This window comes from Ictidomys tridecemlineatus, chromosome 3 (genome assembly GCF_052094955.1).
Source record: "Ictidomys tridecemlineatus isolate mIctTri1 chromosome 3, mIctTri1.hap1, whole genome shotgun sequence".
Classification (NCBI taxonomy): Eukaryota; Metazoa; Chordata; class Mammalia; order Rodentia; family Sciuridae; genus Ictidomys; species Ictidomys tridecemlineatus.
In genome coordinates, this window is record NC_135479.1 from 146741412 (window position 1) to 146767115 (window position 25704).

The 25704-nt window shown below is 37.0% G+C and overlaps 1 protein-coding gene across 1 annotated transcript in view; it reads left to right on the forward strand.

Annotated features, from left to right (window-relative positions):
- Window positions 1–25704, forward strand: part of Polq (DNA polymerase theta) — a 100110-nt gene that overhangs the window by 63532 nt on the left and 10874 nt on the right. Inside the window, exons 16-24 of the mRNA XM_021727972.3 lie at window positions 1681–4787; window positions 6760–6903; window positions 8667–8863; window positions 11271–11511; window positions 15335–15528; window positions 18242–18379; window positions 19869–20043; window positions 24414–24540; window positions 25109–25230. Of these exons, the coding sequence (XP_021583647.2) occupies window positions 1681–4787; window positions 6760–6903; window positions 8667–8863; window positions 11271–11511; window positions 15335–15528; window positions 18242–18379; window positions 19869–20043; window positions 24414–24540; window positions 25109–25230 (4445 nt within the window). The remainder of the gene's footprint in view (window positions 1–1680; window positions 4788–6759; window positions 6904–8666; window positions 8864–11270; window positions 11512–15334; window positions 15529–18241; window positions 18380–19868; window positions 20044–24413; window positions 24541–25108; window positions 25231–25704) is intronic.

The window sequence follows — 25704 nt, forward strand, 5'->3', positions numbered from 1 at the left end:
AAATAGGATAAAGGTAGGCTGTTCAGTTCCTAAAGGAATATGCCCATCTCTGGTACTACTATGAGGAACCTTTCTGGCAGAGCAGAGGGAAAGTCACATGCATTGGACTATCTATTGCCGTGGGAGAACTAGGGAAAGTTCCCAGTGCCAGGCCTATCCCTCCCTGGCATCCATGCCAGGAGGTCCTCATGTATTTCACGGATGGCTTCCCACAGATAAGTCTATGGTACTCATATTCTTCTGCTCCGGTAAGTTATTTGATCTTTTTGTGTGTAAGCATTGGGATCTTTTCCCATATATTTGAAGTTTAATAGTTTTACTAGGTAAGTTTCTATTTTATGTAACAAAATACTTAAAAACAGTGGCTTAAGAATAGCAGTTTAAGTATATATTATCTTGAAGTTTCTGTAAGTAAGGAATTTGGGTGCACCTTTGCTGGTGGATCTGGCCTGGGGTCTTTCATAAGGTTGCAGCTCAGTTGGTGGCTACGACTGTAGTCATTTGAAGGCTTAACTTGGGTGTGCTTCTGGGAAAACTCATGTCCACTCTGGTGAGTTGGTGTTTGATGCGTCAGGTGTGATCCAGATGGAGCACTCCATAAAACATCTGATGATGGATGACCTCCCCAGAATCCGTGATCCAAGGGAAAGCAGAATGGAAGCTATAACGTCTTTTATAACTTATCCTTAGTTTTTTAGTTGTTTTACCTGAGCAGCTTAATTGGACACTAGTACCCCATCTTAGCTGGAAGCAGAAATTGGTCAGCCATTATTTCTTGCATAATTTTCTCCCCATCCTGTCTTCCTCCTCCTCCTGGTATTTCAATTATACATATGTTTGACTTTTTAGGGTCTGTATTCTATGATGTTGCCCAGAAGAGCACTGATATTGTATGTCATTTTGGGTGAATTCAAACTCTAAACTTGGTGGGTAGTAGCTCAAGTCTCTGTTCAGACTTTTTAACAGGTTACTTGGGGTCTTCCTACACTGGTATAATTTATAGCCATATACTGGGCAGAGTTTATATGAAGAATTTGGGGTCTCCTTCTTTGACTTTCTCATTTTTAGACATTCCCCCTTTAATTTCTAACTCCTATATTTACCCTAAGCTCTGTTCTGGATTCAGTCAGTGGTCTCCAGGTTTTAATTCAAACTCTTAGTGGGCCTACATGGTACTGACTAGAGCCACTTTCTGGTGAAAACTGTGAAAATTCACCCACTGTCATTTATTTGTTCTAACATTCAACCCCTATCCAGTTTCTGCTTTCTTTTGGCCACTCTCCAGTCTCTTCAATATTTGGTCTAGAGTTTATAGTGTGTAGAACGATTTGTTTTCAATGACAACATTATGACCCTTTTTAATTTTTAATATTTAGCTTTTGCTTAAAGAAGTTTAGTTAAACATTTCCTTATTATGCTATTTTAAAATTGCAGAACCACCCACCCTTTTCTGGTGATTTTTTTTTTTTATACTGTCCTCAGATGACATAGAATATAAGTTTAAACATTTTTTTTTCTCTGATTTCCCCAGGTAGTCATGAGAGTAGATATCCCTCTTTTTCAGGGTTATTTCTTTAATTCCTAGAACAGCTCAGATTGAATGCTTAATAAATATTAGTTGTATGAATGAATTAATCAACACATTAATTTCCTTCTTTTTAAAAAAATCTTTTTCCATAGTGCCCGAAAAGCAGTGGATGAGGAAGAGGAAGCAGTTGAAGAACGTCGGAATATGCGAACTATTTGGGTGACTGGCAGAAAAGGTTTAACTGAAAGGGAAGCAGCAGCCCTTATAGTAGAAGAAGCCAAAATGATTCTGCATCAGGACTTAGTTGAAATGGGAGTGCAATGGGATCCTCACTCCCCTTTAAGTTCTGGTACAAATTCACTGTCCAGAAGTGAGTCAGAACAGGAACACACGTTGATAACCCAAACTACAAGTTCTCATAAAAGATTAACATCAAAGAACAAAAGTAATATAAGATTTAGTGATTCTTATATTAAGCATTCACCTGATATAGTGCAAGATTTAGATAAAACTAGAGAGCATACAAGTTCCTTTCATTGTAACTCCCAGGATGGCAATCAGGAACATCAGAGATATTCCATTTCCAGAGCAAGAAAGCGGGCTTCTTTGGGCATACATAAAAAGAGGCTGAGAACATCTCTAAACAAAGGAAAATCAGGCACTAGAAAAGTTGTTCAGACTTTCTCATTAGAGAAAACAAAAAAAGCAGCTTTGAATTTCAGTTCAGAAGAGATGAACACAGGCTTTCAATCTTGGAATAATAGAAAGCATCAAAAACAGTCCACGGATGGTAGTCAGGTGAAAGACTCTGGGCAGCGTGGAATTGATTTGAAAGGGCAGACTATGTTTAGTCCTGATGTTTGTGAAGAACCATTTACTGTGGATGAGAAGAATATAGAATTTAGAAGTCCACAGCCATTTGCCAAAAATGTACCTTTTTACACTAAGGGAAATTATAACAAAACATCATTGCTGTTACAAACAGAGCAAAGCTGTTTAAAGAAAAGAACAACAACTAATGATATTCTGGAGAAATGCTCTGTCATAGGATCCCAAAGCAAAACCATGACTTGTCAAGCTACTAGTGTGGTTAGTAAAAATGGAAGAGGATCAGCAGTTGTTGAAACAGAAAAAATAAACACAGTGCTGATACAAAATGATTTAAAAAATCAGAATGTTTCTGTGGTATATCATGATAGTCATCCAGTTAATCAGGGCCTGGAAAAGCAACATGATAAGCCAACAGACACTAACATCAAACAGAAAGAAATAATACAGAGAAAAATGCCCTGTGAGGTAGTCAGTAGTTATATGCATAAAGAGCCAGTTGTTACTGCGATCACATGTGAAAGTATAAAGTTTAATAGTAAGGAAAATAAGCCAAATCATTTTCAGGCATTAGGAGATAATGTACACAGAAGTGGGGTAACCCCTGGAATATTTCAGTCAATGAGAACATTTGGTAAATCAGGAGGCCAGCATGAGAATTTTCTAAATTCTTCTAGCAGAAAAGAAAAAACAAATGCTTATGTAACAAACAAAACTGAAAATAATTGTGTTTCTGACTTAGGTTTAGTCTGTGATTTTGAAGATAGTTTCTATTTGGATACTCAGTCAGAGAAAATAATTCAACAGATGGCAACTGAAAATGCCAAACCAGGAGCAAAAGACACCAACCTGGCAGCAGGGACAATACAGAAGAGTGTAGAAAAACAGGATCTGAACCCTTTCCACAGTGAGTCTCATATTTCTGGTGAACAGCATTCCCCAGGAGTCACTAACCAAGAGAGGTTGGACCTGAAGACCACAGAAACTGTGAAACAGAGCACTGAACAAGAGGTCGATAGTCTGACTCCAGAAAGCCTGGTTTTTCATTCTCCAATTCTATTGGAGGAAAATAGCCCTTGCTTTAAAGGGAATGAACTTTCTGTTACTGACTCACAATTAAATAGTTTTCTTCAAGGTTATCAAACGCAAGAAATGGTAAAACCAGTCACACCTGTGGTTCCTTGGAAGAGCTCTCCCACTGATACTGAGGGAGAATGTCTGCCTGGTCCTGAGATAAGTTTGAATATGAGTGATAGTTTACTGTTTGACAGTTTTAGTGAAGACTTCCTAGTAAAAGAACAACCACTTGATGTACAAATGAAAGAACCCCCTCCTCCTGAAATAACATCAAACCATTTCAGTGATTCTGTTTGTATACAAGAGGACCCAGTGAAAATATCCAATGTGAATGAGCATCAAGGCATTTTGCAGCAGTTGACCTGTGTCAATGATGAATCTATTATGTTTTCAGAAGTGGATTCTGTTCAGATGGTTGAAGCTTTGGATAATGTAGATATATTTCCTGTCCAAGAGAAATGTAATTCTGTGGTATCTCTTAAAGCATTAGGTAGAAGTGATTCAGTGATTGTGAATAATGGACATCTGCATGGAGAAGTAATTGGAGGAGATGAAGATGATGAAAAGGCTTCAAAGTCCAGATTAACTGGGACACGGCAAAATAATTCATTCGGATGGTCAGGGGCATCAATTGACTTAAGTCCAGAATTACAAAGGATTTTAGATAAAGTTTCCAGTCCTCTGGAAAATGAGAAGCCAAAATTAACAACTATAAACTTGTCTAGTTTAAAAGGTAAAAATACAGAGTTACATGAGAGGAAAGAAGTGATTTTAAATTTGGAAACAAATCAAGTACAGGCAATTTCAATTTTCCCTAATAATGAAGTAAAAAGCAAGATTGAGGCATTAACGAGCAGTGCCAAACATGGTGAAACCTCATTCCACTTGCCTTGTAAAGAGGGCTTGATAGCTGATGATAATGGTCTCATTCCTCCTACACCCATTCCAGCATCTGCTTCTAAGCTGGTATTTCCAGAAATGCTTGGAGCATCTGTAAAAGTTCAGAAAACAAGTAACGTTTTACAGCCTGGTGAAGATTGCACATTTGGCTCAACTTTAGATAATAAAAAGCAAGATTTAATGTTAGAGAATAGAAACAATTTCCAGGAGGACAATCTTGTTAGAGACACAAGTTTTTCCCTGCAGTTGTCACAGGATGGATTACAGTTAACTCCAGCCTCGTGCAGTTCAGAAAGTCTGGCCATCATAGATGTAGCAAGTGACCAAACTCTCTTTCAAACATTCATTAAGGAGTGGCAGTGCAAAAAGCGATTTTCCATCTCACTGGCTTGTGAAAAGATTAGAAGTTTGACATCTTCTAAAACTGCTACTATTGGTGGTAGGTTTAAGAAAGGTAAGAATTTTAAAAAAATTTTTGTTTTTTCATACTTACCTATAAATTAGTTGGTGGACTGAGGTGAACTTTAGATTGTTTAGTATTAGTTGTTAGATATCATCTATTCAAAATTTAGTTTATCTCCTATTAGGACTTACATGTAAAACAGCATTTTTTTTTTTAAATTTGGCCCAGGTAAATTACTAATAGTTTCCCTCCAGTTTCCCTACAGTAGGAGATATATCCATTATGTACTATATTCATTAGGATATAAATTCATAAAAATTAAGACAATATATATATATATTTAATATCAGATATTTATAGCATTTAAATGTTATAACATCATGATTTTTAATTAATCATCAGTACTTATTAATTATTTTCTATTAAATCATAGTATCTGTTTACTTATATAACCACAAAGGGATGTAACCAATGGGTATTATGTTTTTCACAATATGCATTAGATACATTTTCTAAATTCTGTCTCAAGTAGAACTTGTATCTCCAGTGATAGTCATGAATTCCATACCAAAGTCTTGATTTCATAACCTCACAGAACTCTCCCAGATTTCCAGAGAGTTAAACCTTTTGATCAAATAATGCCATGTGTATTTTTGTCTTAGTGCATGAACCTTGGGTTCAGGATCGTGGGGAATAGCTGTAGTTAGCTTGTCAACCTGTTGTGGGAAATCGGGTTTGATTAGAGTTCTTGAATTTGTATGTATGGATGAATTTGTTCGTAAAGTTTTGAGTATTTGTCTGATCTTCAGTTTGTGGAACATATGTGTTAATGATAAGTTTGATGTACTTTTCATATTGAATTCCACTTTTCATTTTTTATCTATCAAGCACAAAATTGAACACATTTTCTGTATCAGGCTCTATGCTAGAAGACTATAAATGCTTACTTAAATTTAATAAATATGTATTGAATTCCTTGTGCCAGTTTTCTAGTTATTCAGTTAATTTTCTAGTTATTGGGGATATAGTTGTAAATAAAATGGGTTGGTTTTTGCTTTTTGTAAATGAAGGATATACTTTTTTAGAAAATGGTGTTGACTCTAGATTTTAAAAATTGTACTTAATTCTTGACTAAGGAGTAAGTCTCTTAATGCAGTTTTTTAATTGTTAGAATTGGTGGATTTGCCCTAAAAAAACAAATGTCAAATGTCTTCTTTGATATAAGGAGAGCAACTAAGAACAAAGTAGGGAGGAAGAGCATGAGAAGAAGATTACCATTAAACAGGGATGAGAGGTGGGAGGGAAAGGGAGAGAGAAGGGAATTTGCATGGAAATGGAAGGAGACCTTCATCGTTATACAAAATTACATATAAGAGGAAATGAGGGGAAAGGGAAAAAAAACAAGGGAGAGAAATGAACTACAGTAGATGGGGTAGAGAGAGAAGAGGGGAGGGGAGGGGAGGGGGGATAGTAGAGGATAGGAAAGGCAGCAGAATACAACAGACACTAGTATGGCAGAATGTAAAAACATGGATGTGTAACCAATTTGATTCTGCAGTCTGTATACGGGGTAAAAATGGGAGTTCATAACCCACTTGAATCAAATGTATGAAATATGATATGTCAAGAGCTATGTAATGTTTTGAACAACTAATCAAAAAAAAGAATTGGTGGATTTGCTCTAAAGTTTTTACAGTGTATAAGTTATAGAAATTTGAAATGTAGTTTATTTTTTTATTTAGTTGAAATGCCTTTAATCATGATTATAGTCTATCTTAAGAAATGTTTAGGATATTTTAATATTAATACTAATTTTAATATTAATATGGCAACAAGTATCTTAATTGATGGGAAGCCTAGAAAGATCTTTCATAACACCTAAAAATGACTAACTACATAATGCACATTTTAGGAGCTGCAGATTTTGCCCATAATATAGTATTTATTGTTATTGTTTTAACAATTTATTTAATGTCTTTAATGTTAGAGATTTTTTTGACAATTTCACATTTGATTTATTTAGTTAGCTCACTTCAGGAAACACCTATTAGAGAGGATGGATTTCCCCTTCAGGGCTCTGATGACATCCTGGTGGTTGGACTGGCAGTATGCTGGGGTGGAAGGGATGCCTATTATGTCTCATTGCAGAAGGAACAACAGTATTCTGGTAAGTAATCAGTATTTGACTCACTCACCATATAATTAATGGAATATCTGTTAGTGTAGTGATCTTTTGTTGAGAATAATTTCCTGACATTACCTAGGATTTCCTTTTAGGATTAAAAAAAAGTTTATTTAGAGAATAGCTAGTGTGTACAGAATTGCATTCATTAACTCGAAGGATTTTTACCTCCTACAAAGCTGGGGCTTAAACCCAGAACTTCTACCTGGTAGGCAAGTGCTCTATCACTGACGTACACCCAAAGACCACAGACCACAAGAAGCATTGCCCTGGTAGTCCCCTATCTGTTTTTCTGAGGCTGTTAAGGCTGGACCATAGCAGTTGCTTAGTGTTTCTCTGTGCATTGTCGGGGTCTGGAGCTTGTCCAGAGGCAATGTTGAGCTACACAGATATACTTGATAGTGTTGAATCACACAGCTTTTAGAAGGGACTTCGAAATGGAAGGAATAGGATCTAGAAAAATTCTTTGTGATCTGATAAGGGTTTTGGATAATCAGCTGTTTGGTTGGTTTGGGCGAGAAGCAAAACTAATAAGGATGTCAGATTGTGGGAGGCCGTCATGTCATGTGACCAGCGTTTTCCTCTCCTGATCAGTGGAGGCACTGTTGGTCACTCCCCACGATCTGGCCGCTTTTAAGTAGCCGAAGACAGTAGCCCCCATCTTGAGAGTAGTAAAAAATGCAACCAAGAGTGTCTTCATGTGTAGGTGTGCCTTCCTGCAGCCCCATGGGTCAAGCTGCGTTCTCCTGTTCCTTTGTGATATTACCCCTTGCCCTGTTTGGGATAGAATGTTCCATAGAAACCCCCTTTGTGTGTCCCCTTCTCTAACTCTGCCCTTGGGTGTGACCTTCCTACATGTCAGTCAACCTGCTGACAGCAGACACCATAAGCTAGACTCAGCCCCTTGAAACCTGACCCCTTGCCTCATTTGAATGGCTTCTCCTCAATAAAAGGGGTCAGCACGTGCTTGCTCTCTCTCTCATTATGTGGACCCTTAAGGTCAGAGGAGCCGTCACAGCACCCCAAAGAAAAAGGTATCTCTGTCTCTTGTGTGGTTATTTTGCGTGGCCCAGTTTCCCTGGAGTGACCCGGAATGTTTTAGTCACAAGGAATGGAACATCAGATAGTATTTTTTCCACAATAAGCATGAAATACTTTCAGTTGTTTTACAGGAAAACAACTTGTTATTTGAAGTTCTCCTTTTATTTTTGACATGACATTATATTATATATCTCCCTTTAAACTCATTTCAAAATACCTATTTTTAACTCCTGAAAAAATGTTAACTTGATTTTTTTTAAAGTTTTTTTGTTTGTTTTTGTACTAGGGATTAAACCCAGAGGTGCTCTGTAGCACTGAGCTACATTCCCAGCCCTTTTTATTTTTTTAATCTTAAGGTAGAAGTCTTCCTGAGTTGCCCATGCTGACGGTGGACTTGTGATTCTCTTGCCTCAGCCACTTGAATAGCTGGGATTAGAGAATACCTCTAGACCATGTCCAGCTATTTTAGATGTCCTGATATTTAGAATTTTGTCCCATATAGTTAAGCAGAGCATTATAAATCTTCTAACCCAAACCATAATTTTACATTATAAAGCACTTCATCTACATATAAGGTCATGCCAAATTTGTGATTACTTGGAAACATATCCTTAGGCTTCTGAGTCTTTTCAGTCTTTCCACTAGAGATTATAGCTTCAAATGAATTTATGTAATTTTTGCACAAAGACTTTCTTTTTCCCCTCTAGAGATTAGTGCCAGTTTGGTACCACCTTCTCTGGATCCAGGCCTGACTGTGAAAGACAGGATGTGGCATCTTCAGTCATGCTTGCAGAAGGAGTCTGATAAGGAACGTTCTGTCATCATCTATGATTTCATCCAGATCTATAAGATTCTTCTTCGGTCATGTGGCATCTCTCTGGAACAAAGTTATGAAGACCCTAAGGTTCTATGTTATATTTAATATTTTTGCACTTAAACACTGTTAGTGTTTAGAGTTAATTCTTAAGTGGCATGGTATTTATTTAGCTTCAGTAATTCAGTGTAAATCTTTTAGAGAAGTCATTTCTCTATCCACTAATCTCATGCACACATAATACAATACCATAATAGAAATGTCTGTGTGAAGAGAAGAACATAGATGTCACAAATCCTAAACCATAAAATTGATGATTTTGCTTAGAGCTTTTTTTAAAAAAATTAATTTTGGTCTTAAGTTGTAAGTTTTTGTTCCATGGTAAGTTAAATGAAAAGAAAACTGTTAAAACTATTAGAATTCAGTATATAAAATCAGGATTTTTCAAATATTCATGAGGGCAGAGTGCAGAAAATAGGAAAAGTCCATGAATAAAAGATGCCAAAAGAGAGGATAGTTGGGGCTATAGAGGCAAGTCACATTAGTAGTCTCTGAGTGTGTTCCTTTGTAATAGCAGAGTGTGACACATTCTTCAAAATGATGATCCTAAGTTATCAGGAGTCACATATGCCATTGTAATATACACTGAGCAGTAAAGTACACTTTCAGAACACATTTATTTATAATATCTTTAAAGATACATCCTTTCCCCATCTATTGATGCATGCAGTGTTAATTTAGAGTCGAGAATATACTATTTGACAGTTATCACTAAAATAGTTGATGAAAATAGAATGAGTTTTAGTTTCTTAAGGTTTTTTTTTTTTTTTTCATGTGATGTTGGGAACCTAGGGCCTTGCACATACTCTGTGATTGCTCTGCCACTAAGCTATGTCTCCAGCCCTAGTTTTTTAGGGTGTTCCCCCCCCCTTTTTTTTTTTTTGGCAGATTTCAAGATTGTCACTTGATTTTGATGTGCTACAATCCAAAACAAGAATATGGGTTATGTGAGCCTCTCATTAAAAATATCCTAGATTTATATAGCACCTTCTTTATAAACTACTTGAAATATGTCATAATCAGTTTTATTGATCACTTTTTAAAATTAGAGAATCATACATAGTATTTGGGTTCATTTTGACAAAATCATACATGCAAGGCATTTGATTTCAATCCCCATTACCTCCCCCTTTTCCTCCCCTCCCACTTCCCCCCATTCTTACTCCTCTATTATTCTATCCTACATATATACAAAGGTGAAATTTCCTTTGGTACCTTTATATATGAATTTAACATGATTCTGTTAAATTTATTTAGTTATCTTCCCCTTTCCCTTCCTTCCTCCCTCTCTCTCATCCTTCCACCCCACTGATCTTCCTTGTGTCTTTATGATATCTGACCCCTCCCCAACTGCTTTCTTTCCCTTTAGCTCTAGTTTTCACAGATGAGAAAAAGCATTTGACCCTTGGTTTTCTGAGTCTGGTTTATTTCACCTAGCATGATTTTATCCAGTTCTATTCATATACCAGCAGATGCTTGAGTAAAACTCCATGGTTAATGACAACACTTGATATAAGCAGATAAACTATTAATTTTAAAAATTTCATTTGTATAAGAAACCTTAGCCAATTTTTACATTAGTTTCTTTCATTCATTATTCCTCTAAAAAACTTTATTCCTAACTTACAAAATAAGTAACTGAGTCATATAGTAAATTTCAGAAGTATTGACAGTGTTTAGATTTCCTTTTTCTATATCCAGTTCTGGATCTCCTGGGTCTACTGTTAGAAACTGCAATTCTCCTAATTTCATGGGGAAGCCGACCAGTTGGTTGGGCCTGGTGACAGACTCCCATGATGAAGGGAAAATATAAAGGCATTCTAAAACTCTGGGTATGATTTTTTGTTAAAAAAAATTATTTTTTAGTTGTAGCTAGACACATACCTTTATTTTACTTATTTATTTTTATGTGGTGCTGAGGATCGAACCCAGGGCCTCGCACGTGCTAGGCGAGTGCTCCACCCCTGAGCCCCAGCCCCAGTCCTGGGTATAAACTTTTAATGGTAAAACATATATGCCTCACTCTGATGTTGAAAGAACTAAGTAAACCCCAAACCATACATACCTATTTTTATTATAGTAAATTAGTTCACTTCAGCCTTGGTGGAGAAGCCTCTATTTTTATTCTCAGACACACTGTTTCAGTTGGCTGAGAGGCACTTGGTTTTCAAACTTGCTTCAGAATGAGACACTCAGGAGTGTTGTTGTGATGGGAAAGGTATATAACGTTTTCTTATTTGAAGGCCGCTGGTGTTATTGGTACCAAAAATGAGACCTGTTGCAGTTTATGCTTTTCTTCTCCTTTCCCAGGAAGACCACTAAATAAGTAATAATAAGGGAAATTATAAATGGATTATCTATTTCCCCTTTAATTTTAAGGGTGCAGAAAAGTCTTTGAAAAAAATCAGGAAAACATTCTGATCTCTGTCCCATTTAGGTGGCATGCTGGCTACTAGATCCAGATTCAAAGGAACCAACTCTTCATAGCATAGTTACCAGTTTTCTTCCTCATGAGCTCCCACTCCTAGAAGGATTGGAGACAGGCCAAGGAATTCAAAGCCTGGGGCTGAATGTCAACACTGAGCATTCTGGGCGGTACAGAGCGTCTATAGAGTCCATTCTCACTTTCAGTTCCATGAATCAACTCAATTCTTTGTTGCAGAAGGAAAACCTTCAAGGTAAAATTTCCTGGATTTTTTGTTACAGATTGGGGTGTGTGTGTGTGTGTGTGTGTGTGTGTGTGTGTGTCTTAATTTTATCCAGTGGTTTTTATTCATGCTCGGAAGACACTTTTCACAGATTTTTACAAGTGAGCTGTTATCTTTTTAGAGCTATTAACAATTGTTTCTTGTTTTTATTTTATGTTCTTTTTAGTTATACATGATGGTAGAGTCTATTTTGATATAATTATGGAAGCATAGAATATAGCTCATTCTAATTAGGACCCCAGTCTTGTGGATGTACATGATGGCGAGATTTACTGTGTTTTATTCATATATGTACATAGGAAAGTTGTGTCAGAGTCATTCCACTTATTTTTTTCCTTTTCCTATTCCCTTTCCCTTCCCTTCATCCCCTTTGTCTAATCACTGAATTTCTATTCTCCCCCCACCAGTCTCTGCCTTATTGTAAGTTAGCTTCCACATACCAGAGAGGACCTTTGACATTTGGTTTTTCAGGATTGCCTCATTTCAGTTAGCATGATAGTGTCCAGATCCATCCACTTACCTGCAAATGTCATAAAGTCATTCTTCTTTATGGCTGAGTAATTCTCCATTGTGTAAATTTAATACATTTTCTTTATCCATTCACCTGTTGAATTGCACCTAGATTGGCTCCTTAACTTAGCTATTGTGGATTGTGTTGCTCTAAACATTGATGTGGCTGTTTCTTTGTACTATGCTGAATTTGACTCCTTTGGATATATACTAAGTAGTGGGATAGCTGAGTCATGTGGTGATTCCATTCTTAATTTTCTGAGGAGTCTTCATCCTACTTTCCCAGAGTGTTTGTACTAATTTGCAGTCCTGCCAACAATGTATGAGTGTACCTTCATTATTAGAGTTGATGAACCTACATTGACACATCATGTTTATACGATTCATGCATATTATAGTAAGTTTCTGTGGTTTATTCATTTTTACTGCTGTGTAGTGTGTCACTATATGAATGTGTCCAAATTTCTCCATTTTCCTAATGATGAACATTTGGATTTGTTTCAGTTTTGTTTGTTTTGAGTTTCATTTTGCTATAATAAGTATTTCTATATGAATATTCTTACACATGTACATTTTCCTGGTACATATGGGCAAGAATTTCTCTTGGGTGTGGGATTGCTTTGTCATGGGAATAGAAATAATCAACAATTCAAGATTCTACTAAACTGTATTCCAGCATGATTGTATAAGTTCACTCTCTAAACAGCAACATGTAATGGTGATCACATTCATATTGTCTCAACTTTGCCATTTACTTGGTTGTAAATGATGGTACCTTTTCTTTCTTTTGTCATCTTTTAGTTTTTATAACAAATTTATTCTAGCTTCATGAAATGAGTTGCAAATATAACCTATTTTTATTCTGGAGGAGTTTATATATTATTGGAATGATGTGTTCCTTGAAAGTTTGGTGAAATTCGCCTATAACTATTTCTCTGTAAAGATATTTAGCTGCAACTTTGATTTCTTTAACTGGAGGATTATTGAATTATTTTTTATTGTGTTTTATTAAGCCATAAGAGTTTATCTGTATATTCTAGATTTTCAAATTTATTGGCATAAAGCTGTTACTAATTCTCTTTTACATCTCTACTTTTTGTGAAAAAATTCAATATTTTTACATGTAAAAATGTTAAATACAGGGCTGGGGTTGTAGCTTAGCAGTCGAGTGCTCACCTAAGCACATATGAGGCACTGGGTTCAATCCTCAGCACCACATTAAAATAAATAAATAAAATAAAGGTATTGTGTCCAACTACAACTAATAAAAAAGTATCTAAAAAATGTTAAATACATTTTTCATGTGTTTCTATTTGATGTGGTTATTGTTGTTTGCACTTTATTTTCCTACTGTTCTACATTGTTTCTGTTCACTTTTATTTGTAAATGATTTATGCATAGCTCTGCTCTATTCTGAGGAGTATACATCTGCAATCTTAGAGATCTAAATTTGTTGAGTCGCTGTCTTAGTCATTTTTGTTGTTTTGTTATTGTGACCAGAATATTGACAAGAACAACTTGGAGAAAGAAAAGTTTATTTTGGCTCATGGTTTCAGAGGTTCATTCCATGGGGGTCAACTCCATTGGTATGTTGGAGAGGTGGCAGAGGAAAGTTGTGCAGCTCATGGCAGCTGGGAAGCAGAGAGGAAGTGAGCAGCCAGGAAGACAAGATAGAGTCCTGACGGGCACTCCCCCAGTCTTATTTCCTCAAGCCATGCCCCATCTGCCTACAGTCACCACCCAGTAATCTGTTCTGTTATTAATCCACCAAGTGGATCCCACTGATGAGGTTCCAGCTCTCACGATCTAATTATTTCATCTTTGAACATTCCGGTGTTGTTGGGCATGAGTTTTTTTTGTGGGACACCTCATATCTAAACCCAAATAGTCCCATTCCTAACTTCTCTGCTAATTTGTGTATTCCATATTCTTTGTGAGTTCATTCAAGATTTCATCAGTGGAACCCTAAGGACTAACTTGGGGAGAAGCCTTCCTGTAGAAAGGTTTTACTTTTGCCAAATTATACACATCCAAGGACTACATTAGCCTATCCTGAGGTTTTGTTGCAGAATAGGAGTCCCAGACTCAGTTCCTCCTCCTGTCACTGTGTCAAGGATCTATAGCCCTTTAACATCTTTTGCTATAGGACTCCGTCTCCATGACAGCCCTGTTCTTTCTTACTGCCTGAGGATCCAGCCTGGCTCCCTGTCACTATTACTTGGCATTTCCCTGACTGTTCCTATTCTGACTCAAATTCTTTATTTCACTGATCCTACATCACATGAATTTCTGTTCTAACTCAAAAAAGCCAGGCTCTGACTCCCCACTAATTTCTGCCGACTGTTAGAGGCCAGAGCTCTCATTTGTTTGCTTGTTTTGGTGGTGACTGTGGGTATCTCTGGAGATCCTTGTCTGCTGATTGAGAACAGCAAGAGGTCAACAAATGTTTACATGTGGAGCTGGGCAGGGTGGGCCGGGGTTGCTCAGGGTTTTAGAAGCTGAAGTCTTCAGAAAGGATTTTTCTTGATGATGTAGGACAGCATTTCCCACAGTGCATTCAATGAATACTTACATTTTAGGATATTAATAGGCATTACATGAAATAAAGGGTTTTATGGTTAAGTAACTTCAAGTTGGAATTTGTTTTCTTCAAGTCTCCTCAGAGCCCTTAATGTATTAATAGTCATCATGAATATCTAACAATAGTAGATAGATGCAGAAACTCACAATATACAGTATCTAAACTCCCACCCTTTTTGTAGGGCATCTTTAGAATTAATATTACAAGAAACATACTGGGAAAACTGATTTAAAATGTCTACTCTGTTGAGAAATGTCTGCATATAGAAAGATGCTGATTTTTATTTCAGAAACGTTTCTTTACTATTTGACAAGAGCATTGGAAAATATAAAACATCTATATTTAGTCCTTTGTGCAAGCATTTATTCTGTTGGGACCAGAAATATTGCAAATAACTGTAGAGAATTACCCCTTGTAGTTAGTTCAGCAAACAAAGCTGACTGCCTTACTCCTGTGAAGAGTAGAAGCAGAGCTATTGTCTTGGGAGAAATATAGTCTCCCTATAATTCAGACTATTCCAGATTTTGTGCTCTGCATACACAAAGATAATAGTTGTTTTGAGAACTTGCTGAGGAGACTGGGATGTGAGATAACTTGGGTAACATCTCTGGATTGTCCTAGACCAATTCTATGTAGTTTAGGCAGTGCCGTAGTCACCTGGGCTGAATTAACATTTAATTCTTATCTTTTTTTTTCTTTCAGATATTTTCTGTAAAGTAGAAATGCCTTCTCAATACTGCTTAGCTTTGCTGGAACTCAATGGAATTGGCTTTAGTACTGCAGAATGTGAAAGTCAGAAACATATCATGCAAGCCAAGCTGGATGCAATTGAGACTCAGGCCTATCAACTAGTCGGCCACAGCTTTTCCTTCACCAGTGCGGATGACATTGCCGAGGTAGTATCATGGGAACAGGGAAGTTAGAACATAATTTTTAGAGTTAAAATGAGGTGTTTGTGTGTATTTACTAAATTTGTTTACCTGAACACTAAAGATCAGTAAAATAAAACAGCTAATCAGAATGCACTGGGAATCGAATATTCTAGCACCAAATTAACATTTTACTTATGAAACAGGAAAGTAGTAGAGAATACTAGCAGGCATGGTCCAGGACAAGATTTGCCTGGATCACTGGTGGCACCCACTACATATTTGTTGAACAGATGATCAGTTGTGGTGGTCCTGTGACAGAGTAGCTGTTGCTGTATGAAGTTAGTCTTTTCAAAAACTCTTGCCCACATCTTTCTTCAGAATAGACAATTGGGTATTTTTGTGAAATGCAAATAAAAAAAGGGATTTTGTGACTTTTCTGTTTTGAATCTCATTAGGATCTTTGTCAACTTACATGAATTTTGACAAAATTTACTTGTTTTATTTTCAAAGATTGGTGTTCTGTTCTCTCCTCTCATCACACTCTTTTACTGTTAAGGGTGGTCATGTTGTTTTTGAGGGGCTTCAAACACAACTGGTAGTGTGAACCTTCCTGGATCTTGTAGATATGATTCATTACTGTAGCATGTTGATGAAGATCAAGGCTTGGAAGCCAGACTCTGGGGTTTGAGTCCTGCCTCCTCCATATACATCAATTTTTTTTTAATATTCTTTTAGTTGTACACAATACCTTTGTTTTTATTTATTTATTTTTATGTGGTGCTGAGGATCAAACTCAGGGCCTCGCATGCACTACGCAAGTGCCCTACCTCTGAGCCCCAGCCCCAGCCCTTACATCACTTCTTTACATCTCAGTTTCTTCTTCATCAGTAAAATGGAGGTTGTTTCTCAACATAAATGATAAATGTAAAATACTTGAAAGAGTGACCATCACATAGAAATTGAAGTGCCTATTTTTAAACCACAGAGTTACATGTTTTAAAGGAAACAAGGAACTTTGTTTCTCTTAATAATGTAGTATATCTGTATTGAATTCAGTGATACCTTTTTTCCTTGTGTGTGTTATGTTTTCTTTTGAATTCTTTAGCTTAGAAATACTCAAGTAAATACTTAGCTGACTGTGCAGATATTACACAGGGAACTTATTGAAAACATGAAATCTCTGGGTTTGGGCATAAGCAAGGTTGGGCAGGAACAAAGGCAAGTGCATCATAGGCCTAGACCAAACTCCAGGCTAAAGCAGGAGACCCTTGCTATTGTTGGCTCCTCAGGTCTTCATGTTAAAATGGAAATTACCTGGAGAGGTAATTTGTATAGAAGCTTTCACAGTTAATTTTGAAGGTTTCACCAAAGAAAGACACTTAAGATAAAGAACTTTTAGATATATAATGTGATATATTTCTAATGTTATTATCACAATAAGTCTTCCTGGGATTATTGCTTTATTGTTACTTGAGTAATGCTCCATTTTTTTTGGTATTCAGTTATTTGATTTTTTCTCCTATCCAGTCATTTTTATACCCTTTGATATCTGCACTAGGATTTCCTGATAAAATATAAGCTGCCAAGTTTAAAATATGAATTTCACATACACAGAAAATACTTGAGTAAAACTATAGCCTATGTAATTAAAATTGAACTAGCATCCTATAACTGTATTTGTTCAATGTTGCAACCTCAATTCCTATGCATGCTTATAACCATATCTGTGTAACACAATTCTGTGACTAGTTACCAACACTCATAGTCAACCTCAATGCCGTCCACTCCTAAGTCCCCCGTCATTGCCTCTACTGTGAACAGGAACCAGCTCTTGGTTTCTATCAGCACTTCTGTCCTAGGGAAACACAGGCATATCTCTCCCTCCATTCTTGTGCCAACTTGTCCAAAAAAATTCTTGTACTTATGCAGATGGTTTCAATTTTTTGAATTATTGCTGAAAAAAATATTCCAAAGTTCATTAAATCCTTTCAAGATATATAAGTGAGAGTAGACATACTAAATAATGCTCTGAATTGCCTGGATCTTAATCCCTCTAATTTGACTTAGTGAGGGTTAGGTTTACCCTGGAACTTTCCTCTGCCCCAGAGCCTGGATCCCTGCTCTGTATAGGCCCTGTTTCTTCATTGGTGCTTACTCTTCCCTTCATCGTTTCTACATTGTATTGGCCGTCTTCTAGGGACTTCCAGGATCCAGTGTTGTAGTGGTGGGCCTAGATGGCTTTCAGAGCCTTCCCCATAGTGTTCTCTGCTTTTTTGATCTCACAATGGCAGTGTAAGATCCCATGTTGATTTTCTATTTTGGTTAATGACTGAGCAGTCACACTGATTATCACAGCACAAGATACTTAGGAGAGCTCAGAGTCCTCAGAGTAACCTCAAGTCTTAAAGGCAATAGCATATTTGCTCTACTATTGAGCTACATCCTTAGCCCTCTCTATTTTTTTTTACTTTGAGACAGGGTCTCACTAATTTGTTTGCACAGCATATACATGTGCCCGTTTAAAAAGCTTGTGTTAGTATTTTTTGAAAGTGCCAAAATTAGAGTATGAACAACGTACTTTATTAAAAATGATAATTCCAAATTGTCCAAAGAAATGTTCTCCTAACCCATATTAAACTGTAGAGATTATTTTCCAAATAACTTTTCAGAAAACTATTTTCTGAATGACAGTACTTGCAATTTGATTCTTGACTAAAGATGCATTAATTTCTTTCAGGTTTTATTTTTGGAATTGAAGTTGCCACCAAATGGAGAAATGAAAAGCCAAGGCAGCAAGAAAACTTTGGGTTCTACCAGAAGGGGGCATGACGGTGGACGAAAGTTAAGGCTGGGGAGAAGATTCAGCACTAGTAAGGTGCTCTTTGGGGCAGTCACGGAGCAGAATCTGAACTACTTTTAGCATTTTGGTGTCTTGAAATAATGCTGATGAAATCAAGATCCCATGTAAACCAGCACTTTAACTTACCCAGATAGAAATAAACGAATACTTTATGATTCAGTAGCCACAAAATCAGTGGAGAAATTTCAGCATAAAAAACTGGGACTGTAATGTGAGTTGTAGTTGTGTCTCTCCTAACATTAAAACAGAGTGAAGGTTTATGCACTCAGATCTACAGACATAATTTAATTATTATTATACTACTCTGGGAGCTCCAGTGTAATTTAACTTGTATAGTTATATGAACATAGAGAATGGTATAGAATAAGAAAAACTAAGTTTTTTTCCAGTTTCAGGGAAAAATTTAAGTTTCTATGAATTTGTTTTGAGAATCAAATCTGCTATTTTCAAAGGAAATTTAATGACAATACATGGAATCTCTATGCATTAGTGGGAGAGAAGAGAGAAAGGGCTTACTTTTATTTTTACTGAAGTTTCAATGGAAAAAATAAGGATAGAAAATGCAGCCACAGAAGCAGTGGAGAGATGTCCAAGTTGCCATTCTGTACAATTTTTGACCCTTACATCACTAACTGTGACTTGTGTGCATTTGGGAAGTGTCTGCAGCTCTGTGCTCTATGACTTTTGATTAGTCTCATGGTCCTTTCATCTCACAAGTTTCTATTTGGTTCATCGAAAGTCCCATGTTGCATGGAAATGCCAAAGTTTTAAAAATAAATATCTCCTGATTTCCTTGATATGGAAACCATGTAAGTATCAGGACAAGAAGGAAGACAACTGGGATACTTCCAGTCTTGTAAGGAATCCTGGTATTAGGAAAAAAAATGTGTAAAGCAAAGAGATGATGTAACTTCTTAGTGGGGGGTGGGGTGGGTTTACTTTATTAAGCTGTCTGAATTTACTTTTTTTAAGCTATCTGAATTGATAGTGCTCAGCATTACTATGTTTGCATTTTATAACTTGTACTTACCATAGTTTTATCAAGATGGTGATGTTTTCCTTTTTGTTTTTTTCAGTAGTACTGAGGATTGAACCCAGGGGTGCTTTGCCATTGAGCAGTTCTATTTTTTTTTTATTTTAAGGCAGGGTCTTGCAAAGTTGTCCAGGCTAGTCTTGAACTTGTGATCTTCCTGCCTCAGCCTCCCAAACTCAGGGATTACAGGCACTTGCCACTGTGTCCAATCTACTATTGTGATTTCTAAAGCAACCCTAGAAGTGATTTTGATTGCGAATATAGGATTTGTCAAACTAATTTTTTTTTTTGTGGTGTTGGGGATTGAACCCAAGGCCTTGTGCATGTGAGACAAGCACTCTACAAAGTGAGCTATATCCGCAGCCCCTCAAAACTAAATTTTGATACTGTATTGTTTACCTAAAAGAGAAACTTGTTTGCAATGGAATTTGGATAAAAATTTAATCTTACCTTGCTATATTTCTTTGGCAGGATGTTTTAAATAAATTAAAGGCACTACATCCTTTACCAGGCTTGATATTAGAGTGGAGAAGAATCACTAATGCTATTACCAAAGTGGTCTTTCCCCTACAGCGGGAAAAGCGTCTGAATCCTTTTCTTGGAATGGAAAGAATCTATCCTGTATCACAGTCACACACAGCTACAGGTGATGATAAGTGTTAAATGATTTCCAATTTTGAAGTGAAATCAAATTCATATATAACATTTGCTTGTGACAATCTAGGAATTCAAGTGTTGATCATTGGATTCAATGAAGTTCCACATCATTTATAAAACATATACTTCCTGCAAAGCATAGCTAGACACCACCTGGATACTGAGATGAGTTTTATTAAGATACATTTCCTGCTTTCAAGTATATATATAGAGTAACTGGTGTCTGACACACGATGTTTCCCCTAAGAGTATACATGGGAATTCAGTACTTGCATCAATGATCTTATCTTACCTTAGTGCCAGCCCTTTCCTGAGCCTCTTAAGATTCTTTCCTTCAAGCATCATGGAGATTCCTCAGAAAACTAGGAATGGAAATACCATATGACCCAGCTATCCCACGCCTTGGTACTTATCCAAAAAAACCCTAAAATCAGCACACTATAGCAATGTGGGCACCTCAATGTTTATGACAGCCCAATGCACAATAGCCAAATTATGGAATCCACCCAGATGCCTGTCAATAGATGAGTGGATTAAGAAACGGTGGTCTATATATACAATGGAGTTCTGCTTAGCCATGAAGAACAATGAAACTATGGCATTTGCTGGTAAATGGATGGAAATGGAGAACATCATGCTGAGTGAAATATGCCAGACCCAGACACTCAAAGGTCGAATGTTTACTCTCACATGTGGAAATTATTTTAAAATTAAGGAAAGGAGGGAGGATAGGATATAGGGAAGATCAGTAGTGCAGAAGAAGGTGATCAAGTGGCAGAGTGGAAGGAATGGGAAAGGGAAGGAAATGCAGAACGAATTCTTAAAAAATAATGTTATGTGTGTCTATAAATATACCATAGGGAAATCCACCTTTATGTGTAAGTATAAAGAACCAATCCAAGATAAATAAATAGATGAGCGAAAGAAAGTCGTTATAGTTGAGGAAGGAGAAAAGAGAATGGGGGTGAAAGTGGAGGTGGGGAGAACAGAAGGGAAAAGGGGGAGTGTGGGAACTGAAACTGAATTCTTTGCATGTATGATTTTGTCGGGATGAACCCAACTTCCATGTATAACTATAACGCTCTAATAAAACAGAAGGAAAGAGCTGAAGCTCAGTAGGCCTCTGGGGCATCTGTGTATAAGTGTCTTACTTTCTGAAGTGGGAAGGAAAGCTGTAGAGTCCTTTGGGTGTCTCATGTCCTCCTAGAATAAGTATGCATATAATCTGATAAAGAAAAGAAGCACTCTTTCTCTAGGCAATACAAAACTTTACTTGCCAAACATATTGTGCAATGGAAGAAAGGACAGTTATAAACTTGTTCACAGGTTGCCCCCATTTTTCTGACTGTGGGTTACAGTGCAGGTGAGGTGACTGCAAACACAGTCCACCGGTTTCCTGGAGTTGAGCTGATGGTGACAGATATCTAGGGGAGGCCCAGGTGTTCAGACTTCACAGGACAGAGTACTGAAGAATACAGAGCTATACAGCAGCCAGCTCTGGAGATTTGCATGGGATCCTCTGGGTCATAAGCTGAGCAAGGATCAGCACAGGCCTGTGAGGAAGTCGCCAGAAACCAGGGAGAGAATCCCCCGAAAGAATCAGAGGAAATTATTTCTGGGTTTGCCCAGAGCGAGAAACTATTCCTGTGCCCAAGAGCCAGACTGGCAAACCTCATGTTCCTGGGGCACGAATGCTTCCATCTTAGGTCCGTGATCAGCTCTAGACTCAGGGTTGCCTGATCCAGCCGAGCAGGCTTAGAAGTAAGAACCAAAGCCTCAGATCTCTTTTGATCAAATCCTTTGCCTATATATATATATATATGTCTATATATATATTTTTTCAGTTGGATTTTGTTTTCTTTTACTGAGTTTTAAGAGCCCTTCAGATACTCTTTATACAAGACATAATGTGGTTTGCAAAAAAAAAAAATTTAAATAATGGGTCTGATAATATTTTAAAATGTACTTCTTAAAGTCATTTTAGTATTAACCTACTATATTTTCAAGGAAAATAAATTTGAAATTAGGTTTGTGACTGCCTTTATTTCACACAAACTCATGAATGTTTTTAGTTATGATATATATCATACTTACAGAAATGTATAATGTATACATATATATATTTTAAAAATAACAAATCATTCATAGAGGTGGCAGTTTCAACTGGTGATATGGAATGTGGGCTCTGAATCAGAAATCACAGTTTGAATCCTGGTGCTGTGAATCTTTAGACAGGTGCTTCCTGCCTTAAGTTTTTTCCTATAAAAAAGAAAGTCAGAACAGTCCTGCCTCACTGGTCATTCTGAGGATTAAGTAGGTTAATTCTGCTGAGTGCTTAGACTAGCACATGCTTCTGGGAAAGTGCTTGGTATTAGTTCCTCTGTTATTTTTTTTTTCCACATTGCCACATTTTTATTTGGTCCAGTATGTTTTAACATGCACAGCCTTATATACAACAAAATAAAAACCATCTCTGATCCTACCATCAGCACTTGTAAATCTTTTTGTTAATTTTATTTTTGATTAGCATGTATTATACATATTAATGGGTTAAGTATGATATTTGGCTACATGTACACTATGATCCCTTATCTACCCTTTCCCCTTCCCGGTCTCTGATAATCACTATGATACATTCAGATTGACTTTAAACACACACACACACACACACACACACACACACACACACACGAGAGAGAGAGAGAGAGAGAGAGAGAGAGAGAGAGAGAGAGAGAGAGAGAAGATATGGTACTTGTCTTTGGTGTCTGGCTTATTTTACCTAACATGATCTCTTACAGTTGCTAAACTATTTAAAATGGAGACACCAAGAGGAGCTGCCTTCCTTCCCTGGCCTTATTCTTTGTTCTAAACAACTTTCTCTTTTCCTTTGTGTCTATTAAGCTAACCTCTTGGTCTTTTCTAGCAATTTCTTTTGGTATTTAAATATCACTTTGGAACACTTGCTAATGCTTTATAAATTTGTGTAAAATAAAATACTAGGTGATAAAACAAAAGCACCCTATGGTTTTCAAAGATGTTACATTTATTTGTTGCTCATAAAGCAGAAGGTAGTCAATTCTCTTCTATTATTGATTTTAGAAATAATATATTTTAATAATGTTGCATAATTTTATAATAATATTTTAGAAATGTAAGCTTATCTAAGCATGGCAAAACTATTTCATGATTAGAATTCACTTTCACTAAGCTATTTGCATGTTGTATAATTTATTTTTAGAATCTTTTTTTGTCTGCCAGTGTTACCTTATTAATTCAACTAATAGGCCAAGGCAGCATGCTAAATATGAACTATATTCTAGAAAAGAAGAAAGTGTGCTGAGGTGGAAAGAGCCTTGGATGCCTGCCTTTGCTATTTGCTAGCTTTGTGACACAAAAGGGGACATTTAATAATAATAATTATATTTCAAGCTACCATTAATTAAACACTTATTTTGTGCTAAAAGCTAAATAAAAAGAATACAAAATTAGGTTTTTATTCAGAAAAATGATGTCTAAGGCACTCAAAATGTCCAATTCATCAGAAGAAGATTAGATTACTTATAGCAGCTACTAGAAGAGCCCATTACAGGGAATAGTTCATCATAGAGGTTTTTAATGTTGCTATATATGTATTCAAATGGCAAGAACAAAATTAATGGCCCAAATACTTTTCAATATGTTTTAAAGAAGTTCAATCAATAATAAACAAACTATTAAAATTTGGGGGGGGGGATAAAGGCTTTATAAGCACTTAAAAACAGTTATTTACGAGAAACTCCTGATTCTAGTCTCCAGCCAGGTCAGTACTATTGTTTTCTTGAATGATAGTGCTGATGAGAAAACCAGCCAGGAGGTGTCTGAAAGTGAGGTCCAGTTGCCCCTCACTGCCGCTCCTGCACATAGTGCCCTGCTGTGGTGACATTGTTCTCCAGGGTCCAGCTGCTCTTCTGCTGCCCACCCTCCTCTCTAGCCTGTGCACCCTGGCTTGACAACTCCGATGTTCATTCCTGCTAAGGTCTATTTGAGTTACCTGGACTCGTTCCTGTGCTTGCTAACCTGTTGTGCTGACATTGGGCACTCATTTTAGCACAGGAATAGTTCAGTTTATCAGTTTGCATGAGATCACTTTTCCAGGGAGCTAAGTGAATGTAGAACACAGGCATTTATTTTGGAATGGTTTTGTACTTATGTTATTATTATTGTTAGATGCCTGAAAATGATGAAAATTTTCATTTGCTCTAAATTTAGTTTATCATTGATAGAGCATGCATTTTAAAGGATAATTCAGAAATGCAAGGCTGTTAAAATGACAGATTAATTTTTTTTCTAATTTTATGTCTTTCTTCTGCTTGATTTTAGGACGAATAACTTTTACAGAACCAAATATCCAGAACGTGCCAAGAGACTTTGAGATCAAAATGCCAACACTAGTAGAGGAAAGCCCTCCTTCCCAGGCCCCAGGGAAAAGCCTGCTTCTCACCGGCAGGTAAACTCTGTTTCTCTGTATTGGTATTAATACCCTTTTCTGAGTATAAATAACAAAAATAGCCTCTTATACAAAGTAATGAAATGAGTTTAATTTTGAGTTCTAAACATACCCATTTTTTATAGGTGCTACCATTTTAAATCCTGAGTTTGTCTGTAGAAAAGCTATTTGATGGTGGGAGGCTGAAAACCCGGGCCACTAATTGAATCAACCAGCAGTTAATCTGACTTTAATTCAGATCCTGAAGGGAAGAGGTTAGCAATGCCAGCAGTACCTGCCCTGCCCTACGCACATGATAGGAAGAAACGGCACTGATAGTTTATGAGATATGGTTAGAGATTTGTTGAGTTAGTTTAGAGTCAGTTGTCTCAGAGTTGGCTTGTGGAAAGGAGTGTTTGTAGAAATGTCACTCATCACACTTAATGTTAATCGAATATTTGCCAAAACCTGTTAAGTTTAAAAGTGAGTTCAGGTTGGGTTGTTTTTAAGTTTCTTAAAACTGAAATACTGGACCTTTCATATTTTTGAGATGCTTCATGTTCAGTTGATGATGTTGTTTGTACCACAGAGGACAAAATAAGAAGAGTTGCGTCCCAAACCCTGGACACCAGGCACCGATGGGTGAGAAAGCTGCAGACAGAGGGATGCCGTTTGCGGTGAGCATGCGCCATGCCTTCATCCCTTTTCCAGGTAATGGATTTTGAGCTTCTCATTGCTGTGGGAACGTTTTCAAATCATTGAAGCTGTCCCTGGGACTCAGGGACATTGACCCCTTGTCGTTCCTCTCTGCAGTGGAGCTCATCTTCCCAGGTTTTGCCAGGTTGATGGCTGTCGTTTATCATTGCCTTCATGATTTGCCCTCTGTGCAATTTCTTTGGTGTAGCTCAGTGGCAGCTGTCTGCTGAAATCCTGGATTCTAAGGCCATCGAAAACTCTTTGCCGAATCCAGTGGATTTTGCCAGTCCTCATCCTCTTGCACTTCCCTGTAGCATTTGTTCCTGTTCATCAACTCTCTGCTTCCCGACTCTCTCTCCTCTGATTTCTAAGAGCACAGATTTTATTGTTTTGGTCTCTCTGACTTGTTTTGCTCCCATGTTTCTTCTCCCTTTCTGCCCACTGCTGCTTCCTGTGGCATGAGGTCACCCCAGGCTGTCCTTATGCTGC